At 33.6% G+C, this 23,226-nt stretch overlaps 1 protein-coding gene across 16 annotated transcripts in view; it reads right to left on the bottom strand.

The window, feature by feature from the left end:
- Nucleotides 1-675: 675 nt before the first annotated feature.
- The window catches only part of LOC130046502 (uncharacterized protein K02A2.6-like), a 63,672-nt gene continuing 41,121 nt past the window's right edge, over nucleotides 676-23,226 (bottom strand). For 7 of the 16 annotated variants that reach the window (XM_056142476.1, XM_056142478.1, XM_056142481.1 and 4 more), the window contains 8 exons: nucleotides 23,140-23,215; nucleotides 15,917-15,973; nucleotides 13,920-13,976; nucleotides 13,692-13,835; nucleotides 11,718-11,747; nucleotides 9,462-9,616; nucleotides 9,244-9,367; nucleotides 676-3,050 (listed from right to left, as the gene is read on the bottom strand). In XM_056142476.1, coding sequence (XP_055998451.1) covers nucleotides 2,887-3,050; nucleotides 9,244-9,367; nucleotides 9,462-9,616; nucleotides 11,718-11,747; nucleotides 13,692-13,835; nucleotides 13,920-13,976; nucleotides 15,917-15,973; nucleotides 23,140-23,206 — 798 coding nt within the window. In that variant the 5' untranslated portion in view covers nucleotides 23,207-23,215 and the 3' untranslated portion in view covers nucleotides 676-2,886. Of the gene's footprint in view, nucleotides 3,051-9,243; nucleotides 9,368-9,461; nucleotides 9,617-11,717; nucleotides 11,748-13,691; nucleotides 13,836-13,919; nucleotides 13,977-15,916; nucleotides 15,974-23,136; nucleotides 23,216-23,226 lie in introns of those variants that run through there. The other 9 variants (XM_056142485.1, XM_056142486.1, XM_056142488.1 and 6 more) reach the window with 3 other exon arrangements.

Raw genomic sequence — 23,226 nt, 5'->3', positions numbered from 1 at the left:
TTTAACGTAGTTCCACACTCCTGTGACGTCATAAAATTTTGCAAAGTCAATGATTTAATGACTGGAACATAAATTTTGTTGGAGTCTTTTTCAATAGTTATTTTCAAAAAATAATTGTCAGCTATAAAATATTTCAAAAGTCTTAGTTATATTTGAATAGTCAATGATATGTTTCAAAATATTGAATACAAGGACAATAACTCCGTTTTCAATAAATTATTTATCAAGTCCATTATGCGATAGATTTCCTTTATTTTTCACAAACATTTTACCAAGGTGATAAGGAATCATTATCTGTGTCTTTTCGTGAAATTACATAAAATTTTAATCCATGAGTGATTTTGAATAGCTCAGCTGTCTGGCGCCAGACTTCGGTTTTTTATGGGGGTATACATACTCTAGAAGCTATAAATTTGAAATTATTAAGGAAAGGTATGGATTTTTTATCATAAATAACTATAATATATGTACACCTACTAATATAAACAGAAAAAATGATATGTAAACCATGCTATAAGGAAATTGTGTCCACATTTATTCGTTTTTTAACATTTTGGAGAGTAACGCTAATTCAGTAATTCTGCACTTATTATTCTAAAACTTGATGAACATATTGAAAATGACATGTGTTTTAGTTATTGACATGTTTCTTGATAAATAAATGCAATTCAACAATTTTCTTGTTGTTTTTATTTTAAAATAACGACAAATAACTGTTTCCAATGAATTTCATAAAAATATACATAGGGGTACATGACTTCAGTAGCGTCTGTAATGAAAATTAATATGGAAATCCTTAATTAATTTGCATTTTTTCATTACTCTGAATGTTGATTTATTGATTCCAAACAAAAAAATTTAAAATATGTTTTTTATTATTATTTTTTTTTATAAACATATAAATATATAACATAGCAATACTGCAGAAACGCAAAACCTCTGAACTTTTATATCAGATAACTGACCGTCTACTGGCAACCAGTAAGAAGAAAAATGCACTATAATTCAAACACACATTATACCATACTAACATAGTTTGGAAGACTGTAGAATAAAAAGAATTATCAACAGTATATGTTTAATTGATTTGAAAAATAACAAAACTGTGGAACAACAAATGAACTTTTCATCTTTATGTTCTCCCAAACAAAGTTTGGGAACATGTTGTTTCACCGTTTCTTCTTCTTATCATTATTATTAACATTTTTCTCCGATACTTTTCTATCCGCGAGTATTCTCGGAAACTACACAACCATTTGTATAACGATAGTTGTGCAGAACGAATGTCATTTGTCTAAAAATGCATGTATATGTAAACAGATGTTTGATACTGTAATTTTGGAATCATTTCAACTTTTTTTGCCTTTTAATGAAATTGTTTGAGACTTTGGCCATAGGAATTTAATGTTTTCGCGGCTGTAGCATAATAAAAACTGATATAAAAACGGGGTTCATATAGCCAGGGGCGATTTCCTAATGGATCTCCGCAGTGTATAAAAAAAAAACAAAAAAAAAAAACGGGTCTATATAGCCGAGGGTATTTTTCTGTAGAACGGTCAGAGAATTTGACTAAAATCCCTGATTTCATTTGATTGTTCGGTTATACAAGAATATAAAACTTAGTCTTGAAATATGTTTCATAATGTGTATATCGCTAAGTAGAATAATTACATTTAAATGGGTATGGTAAGTTATACTTCTATACAGATTTGTTTCCTAGTCACTGGTATTAAAACTGATGTACGTAACTGCAGTTACGTACATCCCAAGGTGGCGGAAGAAGAAACGAGTAATTTTTCAATTTAGATTATATCTTATCCTATCAACTATTCAATAATATTAGTCACGTTTGTGTATTTCTGTACGCTTTATCGTTCAGAATGGTAAAATCCGTTTGTTTCTCCTGAATGGACGAGTTAAACTCCTGTGTAAAAACACACGTGATGTACGTAACTCATTAAAATATTTTTGGTTGATGTACGTAATTTTCCTATATGATGTACGTATCTGTGCAATTCACTCGTAGTTCGACAAACCTTAAAGCTTGCTTTCTAAGCAGCTAAACAAGCAGAGAAGTAATGCACATACTTTGTGGCAGAGAAAGAATGTCATTAGCGATAATAAAAAAAACAACAACAAAAAAACACCTCATTATGTAACCTCTTGAGATATTTGATACGAACAGATGCTGCACAACGGAAAAGGGGGGGGGGGGGTATTACTCCATGTACCATTTAAAGACTATGCCTATTCTTGGGAGAATACATAAATTCGTCTTAAAATTCAATTTTTTAACCAGTGAATATATATAAATTTCCTTTTTTGCTACATGTATATCTGGATCAAAGAAAGCAAAAGGAATAGCATATTAACAAAGTATCAATCATAGAAAAGATAAAGTGGACAAACCGATCATGCTATTACATTCATTTGATTTATCTGTTATTTTCGGTGTGTAAAAATACTTTTTGTTCATTTTACCTAGGAACCAACCATGTAACTTGCGGAAAGGGGCTGTTTTTTTTTTTCTTATTTTGTTGCTGACGAAAAAAAAAAATTGGCGCAGAAGAAATAAAAAACAAATTATCTGAAGCAAGGTTTTGCACTAATAGTAGTCCCAGATAAAAGTAATGCAAAATTAAACTGGAAAAAATTGTCGCGAAGCGTAAATTAATAAAAAAAAAAATTGTCGCCCGCTGAGTGCGGAAAAAATTCTGTCACGACATGTCTCACTGCCGCCAAATACCGGTACAACTAGCTGTCAAGGACCTATAAAACCATAAAGCAGGTACTGGCCAATCATTTTATGATCTTCCGTTTTTGGCTTGACTGTTTTTCATTGGCCAATAAAACTGTCATAAAAATGGAAGTCATCTTCATCAAGTATTATATATAACAGCTCAGCAAATATTGTAGGAAGACAGAAAACACAAAGGTCGTCTGAAAGTTTCTACAGCTATTTATCACGTGATGCGCTGCTATGCTATTGGTCATAGTGAACCTGGTCGAGGTGACGCTGTCCGGCGAGTTGCAATGAGGCCCAGTTTTTTCTGTATAGACATAAAGGATATAAACTGTTAGGAGTCTGAGAGTAGCACATGAAAAATTATAATATTGTTTATTACCGATATATTTCGTTTCTGTTTGATTAACGTCATTGTATCAATGTTATTATCATCATTACATGTATGTTGATTGTGGTTGCATATAGTTATAGTAAAAGGGGATCTATATTTTTCCACTATAATCGACATTCTTGTATCCGGAAACCCCCACCCCTACAGTAAGCCTCAAGGTCTAGATCCGCCACTCGTTTCAATATAAATGTATATTCTGCAACAATCTTAATGCAAATCAATTGTTGTATTCACGTTGATTAAAATGACTTAGAACTAGGATCGCAATTTTCTGCATTATGACAAAAAATTCTATTTTCACAGTTTTTCGTCTAGAAAACATCTAGCAGAGGCTCATCGTCGGAAACCCACGGTCGGCCGCTCTGTTCATCGTCGGAAACCCACGGTCGGCCGCTCTGTTCATTGTCGGAAACCCACGGTCGGCCGCTCTGTTCATCGTCGGTAACCCACGGTCGGTCGCTCTATTCGTTTACCTAGGTACACGAATAGAGCGACCGACCGTGGGCTTCCAACGATGGCAGAGGGTACCTGTAAAGTGCGAAACGAAATCGAAACGAAATCTAACGAAACGAAACCCACCGAAACGAAACCTACCGAAACGAAACGAAACAGATTGTATAACCGAACTCTTTCAATTATAATAATTAAAAATGTTAGGTCCCTGTGAAAGTTACCACATATGATTAAAATTCGCCTCCCCTTTGATGTAGGCTTTCGGCTTGACTAATACAAAGTTTTAAAAGTTGGAAAGGAGGGGGGGGGTGAGTAAGCAAAAAGTACATATCCGAAGTCGACTAAATACCATGTACCATTAGTTTCGGGTCCATAAGTTTCAGAATGGAGGGTTACAGTCTCAGAGGTCTGGGGGAGAGACACTAAACGAGGGGTGGGGTCGCCGGCGTTAGATCCGCCTTTGGTCATAGATACATTGTTTGAAGAAGCTCGTGTCTGAGAAAGTTGAAAACAGGAAGAGCTCTTAACCTCTTATTTTATCTCTAACTGCTGAGTTGCGAGTACTTTCAATAATGGGAAAAATTAAATAGTATACCCTATTATATGAATGCAATTATTAAAAATTGTTATTGATATGTAGTACAAACCAGTAATTGTCAAATTGAGTGAATATTTAGTGCAAACTTTCAGAAAAAAGAAGTGATGCTTTAAAACTGCAAAAATCATTATAGTTTATTATTCATATGTTGGTATAATACTGATACTGTCCATTTACTTGTGTATACACATGATTAGCAATTCATATATGTATGTACTTGTTTCCCCAACATGCTGCATCCACATGCAGTTTGCAGTCTATGTAACCTGTAGTTAATGTTGTAAACTTTCTTTCTTTTTTGAATTTCCTTCTTTATAAACTGTCTTACTGTTATGCCCTCTGGGCCCAAAATTGGAATAAACTTATCTTATCTCTTATCTCTGTAGTGAGTCTAAAGATAATTCAATACATTTGGGGTGTTGCTAAGACGGGGAATTGAAAAGGGGACGGAAAACGGAATTTTTTTTATGCAATAATATCACGAGGAAGTGACGGAGGTCAGCATTTTGTAAAATCAAAATGCTTATGAACAAGGGAAGCAGAACTTGCAAAGAGAACGAGAGGACATACTCAGAATCCATACTACATACAAATACACAATATCCACATGTATACATAGATTTTTGTTTTTAGAGCAAAAAATACTGAAACATGTATTTATGCCCAAAGGCAGATCCAACGCCAGCGACCCCACCCCTCGTTTAGGGTGTTTCTCCAGACCTCTGACCTGTGAGACTGTAACCCTCCGTTCTGAAATTTATGGATCCGAAACTAATTGCACATGGTATTTAATCAACTTAGGATATGAACTTTGTGCTTACTCACCCCCCCCCCCCCTTTCCAACTTTTAAAACTTTGTATCTGTCAAGCCGAAAGCCTACATCAAAGGGAAGGCAACTCTCACAGGGGCCTAAGATACCATTTTAAATTATAATAATTAAAAGAGTTCGGTTATACAATCTGTTTCGTTTCGTTTCGGTAAGTTTCATTACGTTTCGGTGGGTTTCGTTTCGTTTTGATTTCGTTTCGCACTTTACAGGTACCCCGATGGCATAGGCTTGGACAAAGTTTATATTTAAACCATAGATCTGTCTTTCTATAACACATATGACGTTTTGTCCAAAGTTGCGTTTTATAGTTTCTAAAACAAAACTGTTCATAAAATTGATATATATGTTTTTCAGAGTTTGAGTCGCATTGAGAAAATGTGTCACTTTTGATATTATGACGAACTTCTGAGACAAATATGCGAAATTGGAACATACCAAGTTTGTTCTAAATATTGGGTGAAGATATACATTACGTATACCAAATTGTTTCTTGTATATTTCCGATTTAAAACTAGAACTGTCCTTTCGGGACTAATACCCCCAAAAAAATCAAATCAATCAATCAAACATTAAGATATTTCCGGTGATGCTCAATATAAACAATATACCAATAAATAGGATTTTCAGATAATTTAATTGTTTATTACCATTTCTCTTAATTTGGTACATGGTTTAAAAATTGCTAGAGTATGCCCCCCCCCCCCCCCACCCCCTCCCCCTCTACGCCAACAGAAAATGGATATATAGAGAAAATGAAAATATTCGTATGTTCAATATACACTGTAAATCAAAATATAAAATACGTAAATGTTATTTTACTGAATTAAAAAAAATTGTATGTACCGGTAAAAGGTCTGATTCAAACCTTTTAATATGTTTATGAAATATTCTCACACAACAATATTCTTAAACAAAATAGAAATTAGCATAACTTTCGAACACTTTAAATGTTTTTATCTAAATTAGTAAATGTATAACTTCAGTCTAAGAACAATGTATTTACAATGTTTAAATCAAATCTCTTCAAGAATTTTTAAGATATTCTCCTTTTAGTCTAAAAAATTACCATGTCCAAAAGTAGAAAGAACGTCTGTAACTTGGAGAACGAATGTCCAATCAATATGAAAATACAATGTACCAGGTGCACATCTTCATATGGTTAGTAATGAGTGTGCAAATGTTCCGAAAAATCCATGCACTAGTTTCTTAGAACATGCCCGGACAAAATCATGTCTACTGACAGAGGGACATGGTGATTCCAATATACCCCCCGACTTCGTATGCGGGGGGAGGGGGGTATAATAAAGAAGTTTTAATCATTTCAATAATCTTGAAAGAAAAAATCGCCGTCTGAAAGTAAGTGCGCAAAAAATTGTGACGTACCGGTAGATTAAATTGATTACATCATTTCTATACGTTGTTAATATCGAATATATCAGAATTAAGGTAAGGTTTTCAACAACAGGGAGATAACTCTTGAAATACCCCAGTCCACTTCGTGCTTTATGACGTCATAATGAAAAAATGCGTGACGTCATAGTTGAATCGAGGGAAAATGTCATATTTTCTTGTAATCTACTACCACTGTAAAGTGTCAAGCGGCAGATCTTTGATCCGCTCATACAATCGCTACTTTAATTAGATTGACGGCATATGTGTAACCCTCTATGACAAAATAATAATGTTTCTCAAACGATCATTTATAAATTATTTTCTTTGATATTATAAATGTATACGATATTTTTATACATACATATGTAGTATGTGCTGCGGTTAATTTCCATTCAAATTATGTTGTGACCATGTAATCTCTGCGAATCTTGCTAGGGAAAGTAGAATTTATTTTGATGCTGTCATAATCGATCATTGTTTGTGAATAGTTTCCTCAAAGATAATGTTCGACATTAACAAAGCTAAGAATTTTTATGACATTCAGAAGCATTTTTTAAAATAAACCTGACAATGCTCTCTAATTACATGTATTTCATATTCCAATGCCATGACATCTGCTTGCGCTGATAGAGCGATTTATCGCATGAACTTAGAAATTTAGAAAACGCAACTGATATGATCATGTAAGAATAAAAAGGGGTCTTCTCTAGTACATCTTAAAATAGTCTTAATTTTTTTCTGAGGAACATTTGCATAACGTCGACATAAAACAGATTTATTAGTGTCATTTTTACTAACTTTACGTTACACCCCCCCCCCCTCCCCCCTCTAGATCCACCACTGACCGGGCTTTATGTTGTCACGAGGGTTACAGTTCAACTATGTAAACAAACATCAAGCAATGGAACATGGAGAGGGAAATTATTTCAAAGATGCAGTATATAAGACAGGTTCGGGCTAATGTAACACGGATTTATGACGAAGCAGGACCGTGGAAAACCCGCCGAAATATTGAAAATATTGTATTGTATTGAATTTAGAAAAGAAAAAAAACAACTTAACATCTTTTAATTTCTAATAAATGTGATACTACAATACTTGACAAATAAATATAAATATCATTTTTGGGCTGGAATTGTATCTTATTCATGAAAATGCTCAATGCACTCTTCAAAAGTTGTACAATTATAAAACAAAGTCACTAATCGCATCAATGAAATAATTCTTTTTAATCTGTTACCATGGAAACAAAGCCCGGTGGGTAGTAATTCTATATGCTTTCTTAAATATTCATGGTCCAAATATTATGTTTAAAGTAAAAAATATTCTGACATAGACCTTGTAAAGCTGCTCAATATACATTTTTTGTTGCCATGGCAACCAATTTAAATTTTATTCAAGATATAAAAAGTGCTATTTCTGTGTTTTAAAATAACATTTTTCTACCAATCAGAATAATCTTATTAGATAATACTCTTTTTAAAAATTCTACCAGCTTTTTACCCCATAAGTTTGCCTCGAGTAGTTTTTATACCACTAGTATTCCCTTTTGTACAAAGATCCCGAGAATGTAAAACATCACAAAAATAAGCCCATCTGGTCAAAAAACGACACGGGCGATTTTTTCTAAAAAGTCAATTTTTAAAAGATAAATTCCTACCGAACATACTGATATGCAACATGACTTTGTTCGCTACATGTCAAAATGTCGCAAACCTTACAGTACCTTTAGGGGATATGATTGTGACGTTTTTTAAGTCACTGCGCAACTCGAATTAACGTACGCAGGTCATGATTGTCGTGACATATATTGATTATGACTTTGACTAAAGTCATATTTTCGAAATACAAAAGCATAAATCATAACAGTTGGAGCCTTATTTTGATTAAATAATTTTGTATGAATGCCGTTATGACGTGTTTTTAGGAAATATGAGGTAAGGATTTTGAAAGAAAACACTGTAAGAAAAAGTATCAAAAAACGCCCGAAAAATGACGTCGGCAATGCGCATAGTACAACGCGCCGTTATTAAATTCAGCTTAGAAAAACGCCGATAGAGACCCCCCCCCCCCCCAAAAAAAAAAAAAATGGATGGAGCAGAAAAATACTGTACAGTGTCAATATCATTGGTATTGGTATAAAAGTGGCATAAACGTTTTTCGGAAGGAATTTGTTTTCTAAAGGACGCTCAGGGGTGTGGAAGACCTCTGCTACATGTATGTAAAGAGAGCATGAAATCCAGTGTTCATGACATCATCACGACAGACAGAGGTATTACATTAAGGGAAGTCGCATCCTTGTGTGGAGTTGGCAAATCTTCGGTGTTTAGTATCATCACCGAGGACTTCAATATGTTTGTGCAAGGTGGGTCCCGAGACTCTCATCAGATGACCACAAAAAAAAAAAAAAAAAAAAAGGCGAATGCAGACAAGTAAGACAACTAAAGGAAATCAGGAATCGCGACGTTACAAAAACGTCGATTTCTTCAGCGTCAGATTGGGCCGTGCGGCTTGCATTAAAATATGCTGATAAATTTGCTATACGAATATGCATTGTGCTAATCTTTTACACATTTAAAGCATTATGGTCTATATTAAATTTTTATCATACATTCCTCCTATTGTGGACATTATTTAGAATGGGTTTTTTTTAAATACATGTCCACGAACTTTTTGCACAACCCTCGTACAGTGTATGCATGAAATTGTTTAGGAAATAATCTCTTTTTATGGTTTCGTTTCCCTCAACATCTTTAAACATTTTGAGTTTTGCGGGGCCCCATAAAGGCTTTATCCTACATAAACATCTATTACTAATATCTAGCTCTAATACCTTCCGAGTATTTTAGTGGACACCTGAAGATACCGGACGCTAAATTCTTTTTGCATTCTTTTTCTTGTGTATTTTCACAATCAGAAAGGTTTGATACCCTTGGATCTTTGAGGCAGATTCTGTACTAAAAAAACATTAGGGGAAAATTAAATCAGCTATTCATTTTCTTAAATCAGAATTACAACAAACCAATACTACAGAATAAAACTACAACGAACCTGAACTATTTTGTTTTCACAAAATCTCCCTGAAAACCCTTTAGGACAAGAACATTTTATGTCAGACGCCAGGTGTCCGGAGAAAGCACAGTTTATAGTTCCATTATTCAAACATGGACCTTTATTGTCAACGCTATAATTTCTGCAGTCTTCACCTAGTATGCAAAAAAGATGACAAAATTAGCACTTCAATCCAATTGTTAAAATCATTCATATTTTGCAAGATTTATTTTTACAAATTCAATTTTTATACGCCCGTTTTAGATTGGACGTATGATGGTACGGCGATGTCTGTACGTCCGTCCGTTCGCCTGACCATCTGTCCGTCCGTCCGTTCGAGGTTTTCTGTTTCTAATTTCATTTCTCTGTCATGTATCAAGCTAAAACTTGCTATATAACTTCTTTGAGGATCGCTTTAGATCATGTTGTAATTTTGAACTCTCTTGTAGGTGTTTTGCCCCTTTAGGAGGATACACAATTTGTCCAATTAACTCCTCTAACAGTTTTCAAGTAAGGACCTTCTTATTTTTAGTCTGTAGAGTGTTGGTATTGAAGAGGTGCATGTAGCAAGGAATCTAATTTTCTTCAATTATTTTAAAACAGGTTGCTTAACTAAGTCAGTTTTGGGCAAACATTACATATAAAATACATGGCTTGCCCGTCTACCCCCCCCCCCCCCTCCCCCCCAACACACACACATACACAAATGAGGACACTTATTTTACAGTACTTGTATGAGTATAGAAGATGTTCATGTGGCAAGAAGTTTGATTTTTTGGGAAAATAACAGGTAGTTGAACTTTGTCAATTTGTGAAAATATTTTTTTTTTCATCTTCAACACCGGTCTTACAATGGTAGCAAAACCTGTTTTCTCTAGGGATGCCTGGTTACAATATCTACCTGTTTCTATATATAACTGACGCATTTATTCTTTGTTTTGAAGACACAAATATGGTTGTATTTTTTAGTTTTTTGTCCTCATAGTTAAATAATGTACTATAAAATGAGAGTTTCCCACATTGAGTGTTATTGATACGTTCTAATTCTTCAAACGTTTTACCTACAAAGAAATCTTGAAGTTTAGAACCAAATAGTTTATTTGTTGTATCACAATTAATATTCAATATTCTTCGTAAATTTTGTTTATAAAGCTTTGCCAATATTATATATTTTCATTGGCAAACTTTGTATCTTCTAAGAATGCATTTTTAAAACAAGTTATCGTTATCATTTGATTTTGTTAGATTTTCCAATCTGAAAAAGTGATTAAAAGCGAGCTGAAACATTTTAACATGTAAAGCGGATTTGCCTAGTTCAATTTTTGCAGCCAAGTTAAATGCTTTATTGTGTACATCTAGAATGTTCTTCAACATGATATTTTGAATCTTTTCAAATGGTGCTTTATCAATATTGTTGACATTTGTATTACAAGAGGCCCATGAGCCTAGAATCGCTCTTCTGATACATTGTAGAACAGGCAAAAATTCTCACTAAACAAATTCATTAATTAACAAAGTCTGATGATGTTAAGTCAAATAGCACCTGAAAATTTAAATGTAACTGTCACCGTGATCTACTTTTGGTCGACACACCGAAGACTCAAGATGCATCAACTGACAAGTCAAATAGTATTCAAATATAGCCTTCAAATTCCAAAAGAAGGCCATGGTGACCTACTTTTTGGTCGACACACTCCAAAGACTCAAGATGCATCAACTGACAAAGTTTGATAATTGAAGCCAAATAGTATCTGAAATATTCAGATATAAACGTCAAATTCCAAAAGTAGGTCACAGTGACCTACTTTTTGGTCGACACATTCTGAAGACTCAAGACCCATCAACTGACAAAGTTTGATGATTGTAAGTCAAATAGCATCTGAAATATTCAAATATAGCTGTCAAAATCCAAAAATAGGTCACAGTGACCTACTTTATAGTCAACACACTCTGAAGACTCAACATGCATCAACTGACAAAGTTTGATAATTGTGAGTCAAATAGTATCTGAAATATTGAAATATAGCCGTCAAATTCCAAAAATAGGTCACGGTGACCTACTTTTTGATCAACAAACTATGAAGACTCAAGATGCATCAACTGATAAAGTTTGATGATCCTAGCTTTCATAGTGTCCAAAATATGAATCTAAAATTGAAAATGTAAAATTTGAATGTCTGCAAAATTTAAAAAGTAGGTCACTGTGACCTACTTTTTTATAAATATGTTTTGAGGCCTCTAGACGCATCAACTTACAAGGTTTGATGATTCTAAACCTTTCGGTATCTGAAATAACAACCTAAAATGTATTCATAAATGATAAGCCATACAATTCAGAAAGTAGGTCATGGTAACATACTTTTCACATGACTCAGTTCAAGGTCCCATGATCCATCAACTGACAACTTTTGATGATCATAGGCTCAAAAGTGTTCAAGATATGCATCAAAATCCATTTAATCATAATTACCTGCGAAATTCAAAAAGTTGATCACCATGACCTACTTTTGAGACATGATATAAGGTCCTAAGATGCATCAACTGACAAAATTTGATGATCCTAGTCCTTATACTAAGCAAAATATCAAAGTTTTAACAAAACAAAATTTAAGGTCAACTTTGAAGTGACTTAGAGACCACACCCTTTGCCCCAGGATAATGCCTTGAACAATTTTTTATCTACAATCTATCCTCACCCTTATGCATAAGTTTGGTGATAATTTGCCCAGTGGTTCTTGAGAAGAAGATTGTTTAGCAACCACTACTTTTGTTTGCATTTTCCTAATTATCTCCCCTTGTTAAAGGGTCACAACCCTAGTTTTAGTACAAATGAAAGCCCTTGGGCCAAGGATACCCTGTGACAAATTTGACAAAAATTGGCCAAGGGGTTCTTGAGATATAGCCCTTTTTCTAAAGAGTTGACGCACACCGCACGCCAGACATATGGCCATATGATTAGCTCTTTGAGCCTTCGGCTCAGAAGAGCTAAAAATGGGATATCCATATTTCTGAAGAGTATATGTTGAAATTGGAACAATAATTGATTCATATAGTTTTAACCACAAATTGGGTGAAAGATTTGGGTCGAAAGGGAGTCTATATTTCAGAACTAAGTAAGCCTTTCTAGCTCTAGCTGCACGATCATCACAACCAAATTTTAAACAACCATTTGATCGTTAAAATATGCCAGGATATTTGTACTTGCCTATATCTAAAATAGTTTTGTTATAATAAGACTTTAATTGGTTGCCCAAACCCCATAAGGTCCCACGGTTCATCTCATTCCTCGGACAATCTCATCCCGAGTTGCATCTGGAAATTTTACTCCTGGATACCTTTCATATGAGGCCGGGTCCGATTCTAGCGCCACATCAACCTAAGGAGGTTAAAATTGCTAGTGACTGGTCCTCCTTCAATGACCTTGAAAACTAATGTCCTCTGTCGCGGTAGACGTTGACATGATAAAGAATTAACACTGCTGCGGCAATAATTCAAAATCCGTGACACTTCTCCTGAAGCTGATGTCTTAACATGAATGGTTGGTTGGTTGTATATGGCTCGAGAATATTTCACTCATATGGAGACTTCACCAATGCTGGTGAAGGGCTGCAAAAAATGTAGGCCTATGCTTGGTGCTTACAGCCTTTGAGCAGGGAGGGATCTTTATCATGCCACACCTGCTGTGACACGGGACCTTGGTTTTTGCGGTCTCATCCGAAGGACTGCCCCATTTAGTCGCCTCTTACGGCAAGCAAGGGGTACTGAGGACCTATTCTAATACGGATCCCCATGGGACCAAGATGAGTGGGAAATATTATTGAATGGGACGAAAACAATTTACGACATCGTTTCCAATAATATGCCACATGCTCACCTATCTAAATTATCAATTTCGTACTAATATAGTGATTCCATATAGGCCCGACATGTACTGTGATTAGAGACTTCAATACCATGCCACTATGCATTTACAGCATATGACCTATTTATCCCCGCCTCTAGGAATGCACCGTACGTTGACGTAGAGTCACAATATTGGTACAGACGTTCAAGCTGTATTTCTTTTTGTTTATACGATAAGTACATTACACATAAGAAGATAGTAGTTATCAATATACATGTAGCTGTTCTTCATAGCGCTGGGACATACTCCCATACCTTCTGTAAAACGCAAAGCAGACTATGTACAAGACATTAAAGCAAAAATAATACTTCAACGAATCTGCTTACAAGTTAAATAATTGACACTGTCAGCTAAAGAATTGCCCGGACAAGCGGTGTAGGTATGGTAAATGCTGTTGGACACATGATGGTAGCTACAAACACATCTCTGGAGGATGAACTCTTTTTCCCCGCATTTTAATGCCAGCTTTCCTGATAAAGAAAAGGTTTCGAACATATAGATGTGTTCATATACACTGTTCTACAAAAGTGATATTAGTTTCTGATTTCTCTTACCCATTTCACTGCCTCGACATAGGTGTGTTTCGGTGCGACTTGACAAAAAATCTGGTACTGAAAAACAACTTTCACTCATACATACTCTTCTACTATACATTGCATGTACAATGTCATACATATTGATTTCAATTATTTCAATACGACTACGTTAGTAGATGAATTTAAACTACAAAGTATAGAATACTATTTCATGTCATTGTATTTGGTCATGATGTGTCATAGCTAGCTTCAATTGGTATTAATGCTTTCATATTCATTTCATTAATGTGAATTTGGACTGTCCTTCGGGTACATGTGCACTGTCTTACGATAAGTTTGTAGTATTTCATTATAAATACCATGCAGCTTCCGTGAAAGTTTGAACATACATGTAGGTAACGACGCTAAGTCTTGTCGACAAAGTGGGAGAAGCTATGCTTATTTCAACATTTCGTATTCCCTCCGCCGTGTACCCCAATGTAAACAAAGCGGTGGAAGCAGGCTACTATACATGAATGATTTTTTCGCGATATTGAAATAACACAGAGAGAGAGAGAGAGAAAGAGACAGAGAGAAAGACAGAGACAGACAGACAGACATAAAAGTTTCCAGAAAATCCATGATGTGAATTTTAAAAAAGAGACTGAAAATCTTGTCTGTCTTAGGTTAAGGTCATTTACACATAAAATTTCGGGGATAAAATTGGAAGCTTGCAATGAAGCCTACCGTCTTATTATACGCTAAACTTGGCTCGATAGCAAGGACAAGAATTTGTGAGGCGAATAGCTCATCAGAAACCTTTAGTTAGCGAAAATGGACTTACCTCATAAAAATGTGTCTGATTCAAAAATGGTATCTGTACATGTATTTAGCCTGTTAACTTCTACATGTACATGATCATTTATCTCAATCTATTCTAAAGCGCCGTCTAACATCCACGTATGGGGCACATGTATACAAAATCTCAAAGTTACCGCAATTAACGATACAGGTTAAATCTATTCAGAGGAATTGATGCAATATATTTATTTCTGTTACAGATAATATTTCAGTTACGTTTTCCTATGTTAGTGTACATTGCGCTTTCAAACTTTCGTTAGGTACAATGTATGCATATAGACACAGGGAGCCTGTCCTGACTCTGTTTACAATGAAGATTCCATGGATAAGTGACCCAATGTCAATCAAACTCCGACAGAAACAAGGGGAAGTTAAATTTTTAATTAAAGTAATCAGAATGAGAGGATATTTATATAGTATGACCCTATTACACGTTGCAGTGCTATAATGAGAGGATAGTTATATAGTATGACCCTATTACACGTTGCAGTGCTAACAGAATGAGAGGATAGTTATATAGTATGACCCTATTACACGTTGCAGTGCTAACAGAATGAGAGGACAGTTATATAGTATGACCCTATTACACGTTGCAGTGCTATAATGAGAGGATAGTTATATAGTATGACCCTATTACACGTTGCAGTGCTAACAGAATGAGAGAATAGTTATATAGTATGACCCTATTACACATTGCAGTGCTAACAGAATGAGAGGATAGTTATATAGTATGACCCTATTACACGTTGCAGTGCTAACAGAATGAGAGGATAGTTATATAGTATAACCCTATTACACGTTGCAGTGCTAACATCTTCTTGACTGGGAATTCTGACAGAAATAAACGTAGAATGTAATCATCAGAAATAAATTTCATTTTTGAAAATACATCTGAGTATGAACTTTAACGCCTATGCCGACATACTTTTCAGAAAGCGATAACGATGTAATCTATACCTTATTTTTTTAATTGAATACCAATTGTTTATTTACAGTGTATTTATCTAAACATAATTATTGTACAGATGTAAGCGTACAAAATTGGAAATAAATTATTAAAAAAGTATGTTTAATTCAAACAGAAATAAAATATTTAGATTAAAATGATGGGTTATTCTCGATAATCAGCTATAAATCAGAAAGAGGTAAAGAAAAATACCCTTTATATTCAATACCTTCTGGTATGCCACTTTCTATTGTACCCTCCTCTTCGAAGTAACACTTTTGTTCACCTGTAGAAAGATAAATTAACTGTGATACAGTATATTCAATCAACACAGTATGTATTTTAATATCTATATACAACACCTATGTTGTTTCTGTGTTACAGCAAATTCTCGATAGAAGCACTGACGCTTGACATATCAACTTAGATATCAATGAAAACAAAGATACAAAATATACATGTAGAAAAAGAAAATAAATAAAGTTTGAAATTATTCATTTGTGTATGCAGCAAACGCTTTATAATGACGTATAGAATTTTTAGATGCACTTTATTGATAATGCAGTGAAAAATAAATTCAAAACGGAATATCGGAACCCTTATTTCATCTCCGATTATGTCGCGGTTTTAAGATCTAGTAGGTCCAATGAGACGTAAATAAGCACATGTATATATATATATATATATATATATATATATATATATATATATATAATACTTCTACAAAATAATGAACCGTGTGTGTTGGAGAAGGGGGGTCCATCCTCAACTACACTCAGTACATTAGTTCAATCACCAACTTTACATTTTCACTACCATTCACTTCTACTACTAAACTAATGACTAACCGATAAACTGATCTTGTTATATATGAATAACGAACTTTGCATGTAATGATAATGGAATAAGTATGTTGATGCATATAATGTGGTTATTTATGATATCATTGGGTAGCCTTTGGTTGCTATAGTGACTCAAAAAAATATATCCATTTACGGTAGACGAAAATTCAATAAGACTTTAAAAGATACGCCGAATTTTCTGTGATATCTACTAAATTTTTTAACATTGATCGTTATTTCGTCATACTTTTAGTGCTTAGTAAAGTAAAAAAACTCTTACTTTTTCAAAGAAAAACACTGATGCATTTGAACTTCACCTTTACAAAATAAAGAAGGATACGGGGCATTTAAGGTAGTTCATTACTCGAAAATTTATTTAATGGCTGGTCTGAGCACCTCGTATCAAGCACGAAAGAGTGATAGAAGCTCTCAAATATTGTGTATGATTTTTTTGTGTATGATTTTTTCCAGAATGATACAAAAGGTTTTTTATTTGCAAATCAGAGATTTTAAAATCCAAACTTTGCTTTAATTTGATGCATGATATAAATAATGTCACAGTATCTAATTAATACTGCGACGAAGACTCATGTAAATGTTTTTAATTTTTTGAATAAAACAAAATCATGAAAATTGTTGCGTGTGACCAAAATTATGTAAAATCAGTTTACATTTTGGCCAATATCAAAACATTTCAAGATTGTACTCAAAATGTCATTAATGTGGAAACTAGTGAAAAAAGACTTCAATCAAAGTGCCCGTTTAAAGAACTCCAAAATTCGTGCCAATCTCGACGCTAAACTTTGATGTCTCAATGCTAATTGTCCTTAAATTTCTCTGGTGCAATGCTGCTTGTCATGTTATGGTGTGGACACTTTGCCCATCAAGCAGCATCCTTATCGTTTGGGTCCATTAAAATTACAATTATACTTAGGAAAAGAAGCACCGTACATGTTGGACAACCACATTATTGAGCCGGTAAAAGTGATGGGAGCTCACCCTGCATTCTAGTACCAAAACCTGATGGTACCTACCGATCGATTATACACTGAAATAAGAAAAGTAAATTCATCAGCCAATCTGTAATAATCTGAGGAATATGTTGACGTTATGAGAATTTTTCACTCATATGGAATCGTCACCAAGACGGTAGAGGGCTTCAAACTGAGACCTTTACTCGGCGCTTACGGTCTTTGAGCAGGGATGATTCTTTAGCGTGTCACACCTACTGTGACACGGGACATCCGTTTTTTAAGGTCATCTCCGAGGAGCTGTGACATTCATACCTGATGCCAAGCATTTGGCGATGGAACTGTTACTACCTGTTTTAACGACTTAGGTCTGTCGCGGCCGGGATTCGAACCCCGGCCTTCCGCATGCGGGGTCGAGCGCTCTAACCTCTAAATTATCGAGGCGGTCTTTTTGATAGAATATGCAACTATCCAGAGCAATGTCGCTAAACGAAACCATTTATGATCAGATCGCACAGTAAATCTGAAACAACATTATCTCCAGAACATGGGGAAAAAAATCAGAACAAATTCAACCGTATTACAATATGCATGGGGAATTGTCAGTACAAGCGCCGACATTATTGAAATAGAACCGAATTATAATACTCCTGAGTCTTCAGAAACGAACACTAGATATCATGCATGGGACGCATCAAGGGGTCGTTGTGTGTATTGTTTAACTTCCCGCTCAAGAATTTTTCACTCATATGGAGACCTCACCATTGCCGGTGAAGGGCTGCAAAATTTAGACCTATGCTCGACGCTTACGGTCTTTGAGCAACCATGCATTGGGTAAGTAGTAGTTGTTAACGTGTGCGTCATTCCTTGCAACTGTTTGAGAATAACGCCAACTGAGGAATTAAGTAAGCAGGTTTTGTTCATTCTAAATCGGCGTGCAGAAACATTACTTATTACTTCTTATTTTATTTTTCTCGAAGATCTGACTCAAAAGATTCATGAAATTTTTATAATACTCGGATCAAGCTGCTCATAAACCATGAGTCCAGGAATCGCCTTGAAAATTCCCCAGTGACAACTTTGGTAATATTTATGCAAATAGAATATCCCTGGTGTCAATGTTATTTTCACAGTGTTTAGTAGATACATGTAATAGGTATGTAAGGTAGAAGTGAATTTTTCATTATTAGTAATACCGTAAGGCATCTTGATAGAACTTGATCAGACAAGTTTAGAAATTCTGAGATCTTCATATCATCTGGGGTTCTGTTATAACTTATGATATTTTGTTTTCAAAGAGTCATCGCCAATGCCTAGAACTGATCGATATAAGACTTTAGAGTGTCCTGTATTACATGTTTATCGTTACGTTACCTCTATCTCTCAGACTTTGTCATCAAAATTAAAGAAAAATATGGCATATAATGCTGGAGTTAATCGTTTGAAGTGTTTATTAAATATTTAGCATCTTTATGACAATTTATGTGCATTGAGTGTAAGTGGGAACCTGTTGAAATAACAACATAGGCAAGTTTGAGATTTACAAAGAAATCTGAATGTTAAGGATGTATGCTACACCAGAGAAATTTGATGTAGATGAAAAGTGGAGGATATGTACAACAATATTTTGAAGTTGAAAATTTTGAAATTTACTTTATTTTGTCAAAAAAGACAGTTTTAGTAGAAGGTAATCTGAAAAAAAAAAATTAAAACCCCTGCTGGACTCGAACCTGCGACCTACATTTCAGCAGTCGGTATTCAAACCTACTGAGCTACTCGGCTAGGTATTTAAATGGAAAAGGAAAAGACAAATATTGCTGATATCGATTGTTTCATCCATGTTTTTAAAGGAAGTCAGCCATTATGACGATGTAGAGTACTACCTTAAACACATTATGTTGAGGAGAGTTTTAAAATATTTCAAAGAATTTCTTGAAATATCAGAACCTACGTGTTGCAAAAAATGTAAGATTCAAAGTAAAAATTTGGAACATAAATTTGGAGAAATATTTGAAATTGATTTTGTGATAAATTTAAGATATATATATATATATATATATATGACAAATTCAAACTTATACAAGATAGCCGTGTTTGATGTGAATGAAATCATTACATGAGGAAATATTACAGCTTTGTTTTAAGAAAATGTTTGACATTGTGATACTGTACACACATTATTTGTTGGCATATTGAGGTCTGGTTGTTGAGATGACCCGAAAGTGTACTATTACAGAAAATGTACATGTATTATTTAGATGTGAAATAAAGAACAATGCATGAACTTCTCCTGTTGTTCCTCTCCATTAACATTTCAGATAGAAATAGAATTAGCGTTTTTCAGTACTTTCGGTACTTTGATTCTTACTCTCTTTTCGGAATTTTGTTGTCCTTTTGTCTAATAATTTTCAATATAGTCAAATTTTCTTTTTACACCATTCATTCTTCAATCAGAAGGTATTTATTCAAAATTGAATATGTCCTGAACTGCCATAGCAAAAAGAAAGCTTTAGATCAAGTTATCGCCGTGTTCATTTTCGAATAAAGATTCTGAAAACAGGTTGATTTTGCAGTTAAATTTGACTGTACTCATCAGGGCTCTTTGACGGATTTTTTTTTTAAAATTCCCGGTGATTTGTTTTCACGCATGATAATTGTTTAAAAAGAACATTCATCTCTCAATTACAAATAATGGATTGTGCCAACTCTTGAATTAATTATTCATATCTTGCAAATCATTAAGTATATTAACTCTTGAATTATTCAACTCCCGTCAATCAATATTTCATCCCTTGAATTTGTCAAATCTTGCAAATCATATGAGTGTTTTATCTCTTGAATTTGTCAACCCTTGCAAATGATGTAATGTTTCACCTCGTAAACTCACTCAATTTTTACCCTTAAATAGATACCTGTGTTCACCCCTCATATATTGATTCTTTAGAAAATAAATATCATCCTGGATGTGCATTGATAATTATTACTTGTTAGAAATACTGTGAATATTGAACCATTACTCTTTCAGTTTTACATTTTTTTTAATACAATGCACACTTTTATAGCAGAAAGAAGTACAAATACCATAAAATGAACAATGTGTTTTGTTTATTGTTTTATACCTAACTACAATGGCATCAATTGTAAAAAGATAAATTTCGCAGAATGTTCAAATATCGGTAAGATAATACAATTTCATAAAAACTCTTCTTCCTAAACGCTCAGTATTTTCCCAGTAACTTTTTTTTTTATATTATTATTATCAACAATGTCATTTTTCAAACTTTTTATGTTAAATCTAAAGCACAACGTCGTTCTGAACAATCAATATTAATAGATAAGAAATATTTAAGTGCAACTGAAAATAGCCTTATCAATTGATATGAAACTTAAACGGACGTGACTATTTTTGATACATGAAAATGTTATTGGTTTGAGCAACTTATCTGATGAAATTGAAAAAAAATTGGACTCTTTTATAAGGCTCATATTAATGTTGTATGCAGATGATACAGTACTGATGTCTGAAACTAAAGATGACCTTCAATACCAACTGAATTGTTTTCAAAAATACTGTGAAGAGTGGAAGTTGCAAGTGAACATGGATAAAACTAAAATTGTTATTTTTGGCAAAGGTAGACAATCCTCAAATTTAATTTTTCTATACAATAATAATGAAATTGAAATTGTTAAAGAATTCAAATACTTAGGAGTTATTTTTTCAAGAACTGGTTCTTTTTACAATACCAGAAAATGTGTTGTTTAAAGAGCAACCAGAGTTATGTATGCCATCATTAAAACAAACAAGGGAATTGAATTTATCTATCGATTGTCAACTTGATATGTTTAATAAAATGGTTGTTCCAATACTTCTCTATGGGTGTGAATTATGGGGTTTTGAAAATTTAGATATCATCAAGATACTGCATCTGAAATTTTGTAAACTTACATTGAATCTTAAGACAACTACCCCGAATTATATGATTTATGGTGAACTTAATAGATATCCATTGTGTATACATGTCAAAATTAGAATGATTAAATTCTGGTTAAAATTGTTGAATGGTAAAGACACAAAGTTGTCTAGTATTTTGTACAAATTTTTTTATAACTCAACAACAGACAATGTTGATTTTAAATGGGTTAGAAATGTACAGAACATTTTACAAGAATGTGGTTTAAATTATGTCTAGATTTTACAATCTGTAGAAAATGAAAAATGGCTGATTAGTGTTATTAAACAAACTCTGAATGATCAATTTCAACACAAATGGGTTTCTGAATATAATACATCAGGAAAAGGTGTACTTTATAATTTATTTACAAATAGTATTTTTACATCGAGAAATTATCTAGAAGCCAATTTACAAATAAATATTATTCTTATATTAGCAAAATTTTATAAGAAGTAATCACAGGTTACCTATTGAGACAGGCAGATGGAGTGGTGTGCCCAGAAACCAGAGAATTTGTAATTTATGTGAAAATGGGGTTGGGAATGAGTTTCACTATATCATGACTTGTTCAGCTCTTAGGGATAGTAGAAAAAAAAATTTACCTTCTAAATATACAAACAGACCAAATGTCATAAAATTCTTTAACTTGTTTTCATGTAAAAAGTTATCTGTTATGAGTAATCTTTCCAAATTCATAAATATAATTCACAAGAGTTACCCTTCCAGGTTAAAAATTATAAATTATACTTTCTTTCATGCATTGCATCAACTGAATTCTTTGTTTAACATTGTGTATATATATGTATATCTTCTCTATGTTGTTTTGTGCAATATGAGAATAAATTGAAATTAAATTAAAAATTAAATTAAATTATAATTCATTTGAGAATTTATTAGTTTTAACTCTATTAAATGGAAATGAATACACATTCCATACTTTTATCAGATGATAACGCGGGTATGGAGTTAGCTTAAAACAATGCTGATAAACTAAGTTTATCTCTTAGTCAACAACATACATTTCGGAAGATATCATTCCATTCCTCCATGAACTCTATTTTTAGAGTTATTGTTGTAAACAAATCAGATATCAGTCATTTTCAACCCCATTTTGAAAATCTATAAGAGTAGATTTCATATTTCATATTAGATCTCTGCATATTGAAGTTGTCTTTCATTATCTGGTGGGAGATGAGTTGTAAGATTCGTAATATTAAAGAAAAATGGTAAAATGAAAATCGTTGTAAATTGGCGGACAGCCATCTTGAAATGGACGCTGGCTAAATGAGATTGACTACGCTGCACGGTACATGTATGTTAATTTCTTTCAGCTTTGTACAAGTGTCCATTAAATATTTCAAAGTTGAAGTTTCAAATGCAAATACATTTACTTTTTACATGTACTTTGGTTACAATTATTAACAGGTACTGATGTCGGTCTAAATGCTCCATGAAGCTTATGTTTCCTTCTTGTTAAGACATGCCGACTTGAAATCTTATTTTATCTTTTAAAAAATCTGTATACATGTCGATACACTGTGCTTGTAATTTACCTTTGCTCATAAACGAAAATAGATAGCTGAAATAGTACAAAATAATACTTCCTTCCACTTGTTTATGATTTAGCCTATATGTTGAGAATTGATATGTATGGATTATGTCGTTGTACCGGTGAAATTTACTCACTTTCTGAATCGCCATTCGCCGTAATGAGAATTGTCACTGCCAGGAGCGAAATTCCATACCATGACATGTTTTACATCTGAAAATAAA

Source organism: Ostrea edulis, chromosome 6 (assembly GCF_947568905.1).
Source record: "Ostrea edulis chromosome 6, xbOstEdul1.1, whole genome shotgun sequence".
In the NCBI taxonomy this organism is placed as follows: Eukaryota; Metazoa; Mollusca; class Bivalvia; order Ostreida; family Ostreidae; genus Ostrea; species Ostrea edulis.
The sequence above is the reverse complement of the archived record's forward strand: the minus strand, read 5'-3'. Positions and strand labels throughout refer to the sequence as shown.